The 12,537-nt window shown below is 39.0% G+C and overlaps 1 protein-coding gene across 4 annotated transcripts in view; it reads right to left on the bottom strand.

Moving 5' to 3' along the window:
* Nucleotides 1–12,537, bottom strand: part of TMPRSS7 (transmembrane serine protease 7) — a 30,853-nt gene that overhangs the window by 6,261 nt on the left and 12,055 nt on the right. For all 4 annotated transcript variants that reach the window (XM_030020591.2, XM_030020592.2, XM_030020593.2 and 1 more), the window contains 7 exons: nt 12,021–12,249; nt 10,502–10,632; nt 8,530–8,642; nt 6,796–6,902; nt 2,594–2,730; nt 1,339–1,446; nt 579–689 (listed from right to left, as the gene is read on the bottom strand). In XM_030020591.2, coding sequence (XP_029876451.1) covers nt 579–689; nt 1,339–1,446; nt 2,594–2,730; nt 6,796–6,902; nt 8,530–8,642; nt 10,502–10,632; nt 12,021–12,249 — 936 coding nt within the window. The remainder of the gene's footprint in view (nt 1–578; nt 690–1,338; nt 1,447–2,593; nt 2,731–6,795; nt 6,903–8,529; nt 8,643–10,501; nt 10,633–12,020; nt 12,250–12,537) is intronic.

Here is a 12,537-nt window from a genome sequence, read left to right as displayed (position 1 = left end):
GCAGGTCAAAACCCATAACTTCTCTTTTAAAAAGAAGTTACTTGTAGCACTTCCTAGTTGTGCTCCCTTTCATATGTCATGATGTCCATTTATTCTAAAAAATTAAAGAAATGGTTGACTCAAAACTTTCATGTGCCTAACGCTAAATTTATAGCTTCATTAGCATTTTAAACACATTAACCTTATAACCCTGAAAACTGCTCCAGAGAAACTATCATTTTTATAGTTATTTTACAGATGGTAAAGAGATCCAGGAAATAATTTGCACAGATTATGCTTTAAAGAGAGAAAATCTGGGATTTAGGCTTTAAATCCCTAGATCCCCATCCTGCACCCAGACTACTTAATTCTTCTGCCAGTATTTTGCTAAAACAGATGTTCATGAGCTCATTAAAAAGAAACAGTTTTAAATCAGTAATGACTGCTTTATAAGCATATCAGAAAACTGAACAGAATTGTATGGCCTGAATTAGATTTGATAGTGCTTCTTAACTCTTTGAATACAGCATCCAGTATTCAAGTCAGGATTGGATAGATGATAGAAGAGCGAAAAAAATTAATCAAGAGAGTAACCTTACTGTGGGTGCAGTTCTGCTCATCTTTTCCATTCTCACAATCACTTACTCCATTGCAGGCAAGCAGGTTATCCTGTATTGTGAAGCTGGAGTTACAGTTCCACTCGGGGACATCTTTAAAAACATAAGTCAAATCAGCTACCAAAGGGTACTTGTAATGTTAACACTACCCTTCTGACTATGCCCAGGTACCACTTTTATACCTTCACTGCACAATACAAGGATGAGTAAGAGTGCCACATTATGCGTGGAGAAAATAAAGCACAAAGGAGTTCAGTGACCTATCCCAGTTCACAAATTGCCCCAAGTGAAGTGGCCCAAGTTCTAATCCTCTTTCACCATGGACATTTATTATCACTCTCATCTACTCTATTCACCCCAATTTGTCATTCCCCGATGAAAATAAAATGACTCATCTCAAAATAGAACAAAACTTTATAATTACCAGCATTTATCACATGAGGAAAAACTAAAATATAGCCTATTATGGCTATTTTTGCACATCTAACTTTCTTCCTCCTGCTTTCCAGTGCCATACCTTCTTCATCCTCAGTTTTTCCCCTTGCTAATTAAATTTAATTAATTAAATTGAATTGAGCACTCAAGAGACTGACTGATGGTCTGTACCTTGACATATAAAGGAAGCTGGAAACTTCGCTCCCCCCCCAAAAAAAAAATTTCATGTTGTTTCAGCTGCCTTCTAAGACTAGAGAATACATGCATTGGGTTTTCCAGTCAAGATGTCTAGTAAGTGAATACAAACCACAAAAGAGCTCATCGCTTTCATCAAAGCAGTTGTTTATCCCATCACAGCGCTGCATCTGCTGGATGCATAAACCAGTAGAACACTTGAAGTGTCCAGGTGGACATGCTGGAGGTAAAAAAAAAAAACCAAAACAAAACAACCAACAGAAAACAACCCACACAACTTAAAAGTTTCTTTTTCCCAAATATTGCCAGCTCATTTCAATTTACAGTCACTAAGCTGTTCCAAGGAATGATAAAGTTGATCTAAATTTAATAGTCTGTATGCATTACCAGCACTTAAATTGAGTTCAGATGTTGAAAAGTGAGATTTAAAAAAAGAAGAAAAAAACATCTCCAATGTTCCAATTCAGCTGTTACTGTAATTTGTACTGCAGACTCTACACTAGGACTGGACCAAATCAGCCAGTGGTTTACGGTGCAACACAAGACAGCCATCTTCTTTTAAAGGACACTCTCACTTTCAATAACCAAAATTTGCAGCACTTTGCAACTTTGGTTAGTCACCTGTATTGAGGTGACTTATGAATTACATAAATGTTTGCCTTTTAAAATAAAATCATGAAGTTACCATCTTTTTATATACTCCACATATATGCAATGCATAAAATTGCTCTAATGTGATAAGTAACTATGACTAGAAACCATTGCCTCTCTACTACTTTAACAACATGAACGTATGAGATTAAAACAGGGGAAAAAGTATCGGTAAACTGTTTCAGGACTTGAAAAGACTTGCAGTCAGTAGACTGTTTTATCATTTTTTTTAAGAAGTTTTTCAGCTCAGATTTCTACTTGCACACCAAGTATTTAAATTGATAGAAATACTGGAACAGGCAGTTGTACATTTGGTACCCTCTGTTCGTTACCTGGAAGCCTTTGTCATAATAGAAACATTGCAAACAGAACCTTGGAGTGAAAACAGCCAGGAACAGCAGACTTCAATTGACTGCACCGTGGCCATAGCCGTGCAGGAAGCTTTAGGGACTGTGCAGAACAGAGCAGGCTGCGTGCGTACAGGAAACCAGAGCATGCTGCACATGCCCACAAACTTTAGCTGCATAGCCTTGACGAACTAGAAAAGGCTCTTTGTTTGCTAGTTACCTGACTTGGTAAGATTAGAAAAGAAAAGAAACAAAAACCCAACAGAGAATTTCCTCTGTGAACCCAATTAAGTCCTACCAGGCCTGAAAAATGCTGCTTCACAGGTCTGAAATACAAAGATGGGTTGAAAAAGATAAAATCCATCTTACGCTGGCTGATGTTATAGCTGCCATACTCCACCAGAAGTGGCTTCTCTGAGACCTTCGAACTGCACTGAAGCTCGATGTTGACAGCAGAACTTGCAATGTGGAAGACTGTTTGGTGATCAACATAGTAACCGCAGTACCTAAAAGTGTTCATTGGAGTTCTAGAGCAGCCTTCAAATCAAAATTGCCTTACATACAATTTAAATGTCAACATCACTGAAATTCAGTAATACAGTCAGCTGCCATACTTTAAGAACCAAAATCTGAAATGGTACATAAATTCCCCAAAATACTGATCATAATCCTTCATGACCACACACATGCAAGCAGAATGTTTTGACAGAAAGTCTAGAGGAATGGAGATGTAATGAAGAAATTTATCAAGACAAACATGGGTACTTTTGTCACCACTTCTGATATCTGTTTTCAAAAGATTTGGATTTTTGGGAAGACTTAAGTAAGTTTGGTGGGAGGGAAACAGTCAGCACAGTGGAGAGCAAATTTAGCTGCTCTGATTTTGACGATTGCCCCTAAAGAAGAGTGCACAAAGGCATTGGGATAAAATTGGTCCAACTACTTTGAAGGCAGAGGGGAATAGATTTAGGGAAACTGAAAATATTTCTAAGTAGTCACCCAGCCTTCAACCACCTTTAGCATTCTGGAATTTTACCTTTGAAAGTCACGTCTTCAAATAACTAGTCTAGATTAAAAAAAAAAAAAAATCCCTTGGACATGCTTCTACTTTAAGCTGTCATTTTGGCAAAGAGCTTAGACTTCTGCCTAGGTGCCACTTAACTCAGAGAAACCTAAATGCTCCCTGATGCCAGCAAACATTTAATCCATCCATTGCTAATGCATTTCCCTTGCCTCTTTCATCAAAGATGCCAAAGATGTTGCAAATGGCATTAGATGTTACTCTAGCTAGGGCGGGGGGGCAACAAAGCAAAACAGAACCCCACAACCAAAACAAACCCCCAACCCCCCCCCCCCCCCCCCCCCCCCCCCCCCCCCCCCCCCCCCCCCCCCCAGAAAAAACCCCACCACAAATCTTTAACAGGGAAAGGTTGCTGGATCGTGCTTTGAAAATTGGAGTTGGTTTTAAATGTAGCAAACCACTGAACATTGACAGTACAGGTTGCTCTAGAAGTAGAAATAAGGACCCTCTCTTCAGTTCCACTAAAATGCCCCAAAAATGTGGCACTTATGAGAAAAACACCTGGCTTTAAGAGTCCTGTCAAGAAAAGTTCTTATCAGTCTAAGTAGATTTAAAAGCAGAAGCAGCTGTATTGATTCTTAGCACACTTGGCACACACCCTTGCTTGACCAGCAGTGTAAGGTCATATGCTGCAGTTAGAAGGAAGAACGTTAAAATAGATTACTGTATTGTTAAATGGACTATTATCAAGAGGTAAATATTTCCCTTATTTATTTTGGCAACACCAGGCATTGCACCAGGACTACTCTTCATGTCAATGAATGCAGGGAAATTGGTCAGTGATTTCCCTGTGGATAGATGTGTCTGGATGTCCTGTGCACCCCACTGAAGCACGCCATAGGGAATGGCCATGCTCATTCATACCTTTCCATATGTGCTTTGGTTCATCCTATGAAAATGAAATATCCTTTTAACAGACCTAGGAGATTCTGTTCTAGCAATGTGAAAAATAAATGAAGAAAAAAAATTAAAAAAAATAAACTCCTCTTATACGTCCTGGAAACAGCTGAAAAAAAAAAAAGAGTTAATTTACAGCTTTCTGCTATAGTAAAGTTAACTGTCAAAAAAAAAAAAAAACAAAAAAAAAATAACACTATCAGGGCTAAGAGTGAAGACTTCCTGCTGCAGGAAGTCATCTTCTCACTCATTTTAGTGTCTCTGTCGATGTTCCCAACCTAAAACAGCCTGCCAAAGTGAATAACAAAATGCCACCTAACCATCTGATTCCCTTCAGTTAGCCCACATACATTTTCTACATTTCTCCTTCTGTCAGTGACTTAGACAACTTCCCTCCAAGAAACCTTAGCACCATTTCAAAAAAAATTGCAGGCTGCATTAACCACTTCTCAGCCACATAAAACAACCTCACCTCTCCAGAAGTAGAGGAAGCTCCTGCCCACCTGTGGAAGAGCTGAGACAGCTACACCAAGGAAGCTATCTCCTGTACAGAGTGAGAAACACCATATGCTTGCGGGATTTGTAAGACAGAGCTACAGATCCTTGGGAGCCTTCTACTGATGTTTTACTAGCTATTTCTCCAGCACAAATGGAGGTTGCAAGGCACCATCTGTAATTCTGTGCCATTGCTATGGAAAGAAAATAATTAAGGGGATCCTGTCCCATATGTTGAAGCAGGGAGTAGGATACCTTTTCAGGGGATGAGTAGATACATGCATCCTGTAGCAGAGACAATGGGATGTTGCACCAATGGCTTTAAGGAAAATAAAACACTGGCAACCTCTTTGCTCACATAAACCTCTAACAGTCTGCTCACAGAGACTCATTGATATTTCTGCCTATGAGAATTTCAGCAAAAGCAGTTCATCAGCTGTGACTCCTATAACTAGGCAGAGAAGCATTTGCATGTCCACTGGACTAGGGAGAAGTGCATGGTTTCATTCAGCGTCTCTGGTTAGATAAAGCTTTCCCTAGAGGTTTGAAGGAACATTATTGGCACCATCTTCACGGTAGCAGTCTTTATTTATCAAGATCAGTCTCCTGAAGCTTCTTAACCCTTTTTACCTAAGATAGCAGAATATGCATACTATAAGCTGCAATTGCAGGAACCTGAAAAGGTGGGTTTCCCCTCTGCCCCCATTTCATTAACCATTAAAATTTGGGGGAGGGGGAATCAAATATAAAAATGCTTCATGCTTTAAATCATACTTTTTCCATGGAAAGTACACATAGAACAGAAAGTCAGAGAGGATCAAAAGCCTTATTTTTAGTGAAAAAGACACTTTAAAAGGAAAACTTGTCTTGGTCTACTTATATCATCAGCAACTTGCAACAGAAAGCAGGAGCATGTGTTCCTGTGCAGTACTTCAAAAGTAACCCAGAGTGCATTTCTAGAGGGTCATACTCTGACATTTGATTCTGTGGAATGTATAATTGGTAAGCTTGTTTAAAAGCTGCTCTTTCATATAAAGAGTCCTTACCATATGAACCCATCAACAATTTTTTCTCCAGATTTTGCCTTTATTTGATTCATACCTCAGCCATCCCTAATATCTCAGATCTTTCCAATTGTGTCATAAAAAGAACACAAAAAATCCCCACAAACACACCAAATGCTGTCTGTTTTGACTGGTGTTTTTATGTGCCCATCTAGTCCAGCAATGAATTCCCATCAAGGCACAATTTTAGGACCTTCAGACAAACTGAATTTTCTCTAAGTATGACATGGTATCAAAGAATACAGAAAGTTTTTTCTCCAGTCTGCAATTATTTCAGTTACACTCTTAAAGGCCTGACTGACTTTTCTCAGTTTCACTAGCAAGTTCAGAAATTCAGTTTCAAGTCTGATCTTACTGAGGTTTCCATTTGAACAGCTTTAAAAAAAAAAAAAAAAAAAAAAAAATTAAAAAAAAATTCCAACATCCTAAATCTAACCTTGCCTCATCATCCCGTGATCAAAAGATTACTTAAAAAACTGAGGAAAAAGTGGGTGGACTATGCACATGGGAAAGCGGCAGTATTTTAATAAAAAAAAAAGCAGCAACATTTTAATAAAAAACACTTAAGAAATACAGTGGTACCTTTGCAGCCAATCTGTGTGGTTTCTCTTTCAAGAGCCAGTGACCGGAATGCGGAAGCAGTTACTCTTCTATTCCCAATAATCTCATTGTAATAGCTTTCACTGAGAAGTTAATTAGGTCCTGTGTCCTCATAAGCAATCATAGAATTAAGTTACACTTAAAAGGGTTTTAACAGACCTTGTTCAATGATCCCAGAAAACCCAGAATTATTTTAGGGTTCACAGGACATCTGCCTTCACCCAACTCTTCCCATTTCTTTCTCTCCAGAGAGGACCAAAGGCTCTTGTTTTCGTCTTTTACAAAGATTCAGTTACATCATCAACCAAAGTGAAAGAATGGCAAAAGACACCAGTGAAGTATCTCTGTCTTCATGGAAACTGAGTGAGCTGCAGTAGTGATGGGAAGGTTTATTTTGGTAATGTTAGTTTAATAACCCATGCAGAAGTACTTACATGTGTTCATTAATTTTCCACCATCCTCGTTCACAGCCTTTAATATTCTTCTCACTGATGGTGTAGTTATGAAACTTCAGAGCTATACCAAGGCTCTTCTGTGGAGTCTGTTGTGAGCAAGAAAGACAGTGCAAACAGTCATCTTTTTCCTTTTGTGGACATAGTACACCAAAGTCTTTAAACTTATCTCGGCAATTACGGTGCTTGGCAATGCCATGCTCTGGGAGCTGTGCTGACTTCACCAGCTCAACAGCCAGCGCTTGAGGCACCTGCCAGCTATTCAGTCTGGAGTAAAAGCAAAGGTTGGCAAAGCCCCGCCACAGCTGCAGGCTTTCTCCCCCTCTAGCCAACAACCCTTTCACCTTCAAAAAGCCACTGGCCATAGAAAGCAGCTTTTGCATCAAGATCAAAGCACTCAGACGCATCCAAATTTACTTGTGCGGGGACACACTGCCCCAGCGGATTGTTAGCTAAGACACTGCATTGAATACCTGTGTCACCTTTGTAACGTTAGGAGTTACTTCTACCACAATATTGTAGTCTTCTGCTAGCACCTGCTCAGCCAAGCTTTCTTTAGCATTTTGCAAAAGATTTTTAAACCCAGCAGTACCATGAGGGTTCATAATTAATTAGAGTTTCCTTTATCAAAAGGAACAGAACCTTTTTGCAAGACAAGGCAGTGTTCCTTTAAAAACAAAGGCTGGTTCAGGACAAGAATCCAGAAACGGAGATTTTTCTCCTCCTCTCTTACAGAAAACATGATATGCGAAATAAGGGAAGTTTCAGCATTGAACTACTGGGAAATTAAACTGTTTTGAGAAATAAGTCTTGGGGGTTGCCCATATTAAGTGTCCAGAAACTTTTCCCTCAGAAGTCCAGGGTGAATTGAAGACCTGAAGTTTAGCAAAAAAGTAATTGCCTTCGATTTTTAGAAGAGAAAGGGGCTGTAGGTCATGACTAGCTGGACTCCATTCAGACTGGTGTGATTCAATGTGGGCAACCACTAGCTTCACCAGACATAAGCAGCATAACCAGAAAGATGGGTAAACAGTGGACTGCATTGTATCCATAACCATATTCTTTAGAGAGGAAAATACTGAAGGGCAAACCATAAGTCAAAGATCATATTTTAGCAGCATCAATAAGAAAACACTAATGTCATCAGACAAGGCATGACAAAACTATTTTAAACCGATGTAAACTTTCAGTCATTTGCTTTCAGGAAAGTACCTGAACAGATGCAGAAAAAGGATACCAAGAAAAAACTGTCTGTGGGATTGTGCTGATAGGACAGACCATCTTAGAAGAAAAATTCAATTTATTAAGCATAGAGAAGTGACTGTAATAACTAGGTTAGAGGAATATTTTGTAGATAATTTTTTTCCAAATTATTGGGGGTGGGAAGAGGGGAATGAAAACCAGTAAAGTCTTACATTCTTTGCTGTGAAGTAATTCTGCAGGCTAAACATCTAAACTTACCTCAGCTCTTCACCGTTATAGTAGGCCAGCTTAGGAACTATGTTCTCTTTGTTAAAAATAAGTGCACAGAAAAAAAAGAAAAAAACAATACAAAAAAAACTGAGCACAGCCAGCTGTTTGGCTATATCATGTCTATAAAATGCCACGTGTGTAAGGGTGCAGGTTACTCCCTACACAGTTGTGTCTGCTATACTTACAGGCTCTGTGTGCCCAAAACATGCAACAGTGCCTAAGAGAGAAAGAGATTCGTGTTACCTGGAAGTTCCATACACAAAGACATTTTGGAGGATAATAGCTTGGGTAATAGGGACTTGTGATTCTCCCTTCATAGCCAATCTTCTCTTTTGTCACTATTGCTTTTCCACACCCTAGGGGAAAAAAAGGAGGCAAAAGTTGGTAAACCTTAGTATGCTTCCAGCAAAGCTATTCAGTGGGCTAAGCATCCAAATTATCAAAAGTCTTCCACTGCAAAATAGGGCAGCTTAGGAATTATATTTATCTGGATTCATGTTGTAAAAAGATACCCTTCCCAATGATGCACACAGACAGACAAGGGATGTAAAAAAACTAGGAATGCTTGCTGGGCTCTGCAGGACCAGGAGAAAACATTGTGAAGTTTTATATCGGTTATTTCACTGAAGGCAGTTCTGCAAACAAGTCTCAGTGAACAGTGTTGCTCATCAACACATCCACACTGCAGTAGTACATGAGGATCTCTAGTCTTAAAATGCAGCCAGTTAGAAGAGAAATGGACAATGTGCTAATCTAATCAGCCTCCTGGAAGCCAAAACTTTCTTTTATGACTGCTCAATGGATTTAGAGAATTCATTAAAAACAACACACACACACAAAAGCCAACAAAGAAAACTGTCCTGGTTTCAGCTGGGATAGAGTTAATTGTCTTCCTAGTAGCTGGTACAGTGCTATGTTTTTGAGTTTGCATTGAGAAGAATGTTGATAACACTGATGTTTTCAGTTGTTGCTAAGTAGTGTTTAGACTAAAGTCAAGGATTTTTCAGCTTCTGATGCCCAGCCAGCGAGAAAGCTGGAAGGGCACAAGAAGTTGGCACAGGACACAGCCAGGGCACCTGACCCAAACTGGCCAACGGGGTATTCCATACCGTGTGACATCACATCTAGTATAGGAACTGGGGGGAGTGGGGGCGGGGAATCGCCGCTCGGGGACTAACTGGGTGTCAGTCAGTGGGTGGTGAGCAATTGCACTGCGCATCACTTGCATATTCCAATCCTTTTATTATTACTATTGTCATTTTATTAGTGTTACTATTATCATTATTAATTTCTTCTTTTCTGTTCTATTAAATTGTTCTTATCTCAACCCCTGAGTTTTACTTTTTTTTTTTTCTGATTCTCTCCCCCATCCCACTGGATCGGGGGGAGTGATTAAGCAGCTGCATGGTGCTTAGATGCTGGCTGGCTGGGGTTAAACCATGACAAAACCCCAGCCCTGAATTTAAACCAAGCAACCAAAAATAACAGCCCTGAATTTAAAGCTACTTACGATGGAGAATATCACATGCTTTTATGATGGTATTTTAATATATAATTACTCTCAACATGGAAAGTATACAGCATCTTTCTGAGCAGCTGGAATTTCCTTGCATTGGATTGTGTCAGATTTTTCTCCTTGTGCTACTAGCGTGATGTCCCTTGTACTATTTGTGATTATGATCTAACCACTTCTTAAAGCTTAAAGCAATAAAAAACAGATAATGGACTTGACGGACAAACATAACTAACTGACTCCTTTGTCTTAATGAGGAGGCAGGGACCGATAGAAAACGCAGACAAAGCTACTGAAGTTTTATTTTCTGAAAGTAGTTTTTAGTGCTGAACTCCTTCCACCTTTAACATCATCAGTGAGTCCCAAACCAGGAGAGAGGCCAGAGCAGTGCTACACCTGGAATAACAACTCCATCTACTGGCACATTGCAGTCCTGACCAGCTGGATTCAGTCAGTGCTGGTTTCAGCCTTCTACCTTCATATTTCACTTAAGAACAGCTAATTTGCACAGATTAAATTACTCAAGAGGAAGGCAGACATCAGTAATCCAGAGGAGATGAAGGAAAGAGACAGGCATGTAGAAAAAAAAAAGAAACTGAGATACAGGAGTCATTTCTCCATACTCAGGAATATGACAGCCACTTTGGGGTCTTCGACAGAAACAATACAATAAACACATTTCAAAACACAGAACAAACCTACTTTCTTGTGTAATGACCTCAAAATAGCCATGGAATTCCTTCCATTCCTTTATTTGTGCTGCCTTAAACATTACCAACATGAGATTATTCGTGGACACAAGTGACACCAATGAATTGGCTGGTTCACAAGCTCTGAGGGGGAAGAAAGGAGAGTACATATGTAAGCAATCAGTAAAAAACAAACAATCAAAAACCCACTACATCGCTCTCATTCTGTGCATAAGTTTTCCACTGGTGCAGAGCTTACCTATTTCAAAGGCTAGTAAAAGCTCTATGCTCTTAAACACAGGAGTACCTGTTACAAGGCCAGTTAGAAACAGTATTGGAAAGTCACTTCTTACAAAAAAGAAAGAAATTGCAAACATGAAAAGGAAGATGGTCAGCTCTAGGAGATAATACTGACTTTCAGCCTTCACTCCAAGCAAAAATGAATGAAGCCAATAGTAAAGAAAGGCTTGTAGAAAGAAGAAAATTTATTTTATTAGACCAACAGATTTAGGTTGGAGACTGGGAAAGACAAGCAAGTTATTCTTCAAGTCAGAAATTAAGAACCTGAACCAATCAATTAGTCTCATTAAAAAAATGTTACTTTCCATATGCATTACCTAGCAGATCTCCTCAGTCCTCTACAAATACTAACAAGTAAGTCAACACCATCTGCTGTTTTATAGACAAGTCAGTGAGTGATTCAGATTACTAGAGGACAGCTCTCGAAGAGGACTGAAAAGCCAATGCTCTTTTTTGAGGCTTATACACACACTGACAGGCCAGAGAAAAGGATTTCAGGGGTCAAAACACTGAGCTCTTCGTCTACTCGATGGACATGCTGCCTTCACCTTTTGGTATGACAGAGACCTATGGAACTAGCTACCAGGAATTTCAAACAAAAAAATCCCCAAACAAGCCTACTGGATCATTAAAGAGAGGAAAAAAAAAATAGAAAATAATTTTTAAAAGAAAAAAGTCCACATCCCTCAACCCATTAGAGCTTCAACTCCAGATTTTAACAACCCTCTAAGCTACTCAAATAGAGCAGCTAAAAAAAGCGCTGAACTGGTGAGTAGTGGTAAGTATCCAAAGAATCACGAGACTTAGTTTTAGAACTTCAGTCTTCATATGAAGAGCACTAATCTTCATATGGAAGAAGAGTTTGCTTAGGGGAGGAAATTTTGACATTTTCTTTTAGTTAGCATCTGTTTCCTGATAAGAAACAGAAAATTCCGCCCAGTAATGTGTGAACTTCTTATAGTTCTGCAGCTAGGTGAAGATGAACTGCAGTTGAAGAAGAAATGAGGATTTAAAGAATATTTGTTTCTTTTATTAGCAAGATCAACTTTTCCATTTCTTAAAAAAAAAAAAAAAAGAAAAAAATGTTTGCCAGGTGGTGTGTGCATAATGCATGAAAAGCAGAGTATTTTTAACAAAACAAACCAAAACCCAACAAAAACGCAGTTGACAAATCTATAGGAAAAAAACCCAAATGATTGTCAATGAATTCTCAATGAAAAATTTATACTCACCGGTACAGTATCTTATGTTTGATTGGCATCAGAGAGTCATAAACGGTTAGCGAGTCAGTGATGCAGTTGTCTGCTTCAATCTGAAGGGATACTATTGAAAGACGAATAAGATGGCCCACTGATGCAATCAGCTTAAAATAGCAGATCGTTCCCCCTGAGGTAGCGTGGATATCCAGAGGAAAGTGTTCATGTAGGTGATCAGCATACAGATCATACATACAATTTGTTCCTGTGGAAATGTCACATTTTCAACACTGGACACTCACTACAAAACTGTTAAATCCTCATTGAGTAGAGGAAAAAAAAAAAAAAAGAAAAAACCCCCCAAAACCCCACCTAGAAATAATTTTAAACTAAAGCAACGTATGAAAGCATAGCTAAACGTGAAAACAAAGTAGTGTATGCCACTCTTTGTTTGCATCTTAGTTACAAGTCTGTGGTCAAGGAAAAGTCTATTCATAAAACTACAGAACATTGCAAACAGTGCTGTAAATAAGTCTTTGTAGGGTATCTGCAC

Source organism: Aquila chrysaetos, chromosome 7 (assembly GCF_900496995.4).
Source record: "Aquila chrysaetos chrysaetos chromosome 7, bAquChr1.4, whole genome shotgun sequence".
Lineage (NCBI taxonomy): Eukaryota > Metazoa > Chordata > Aves > Accipitriformes > Accipitridae > Aquila > Aquila chrysaetos.
Note: the sequence above shows the minus strand (reverse complement) of the source record. Positions and strands in the feature narration are given on the sequence as shown.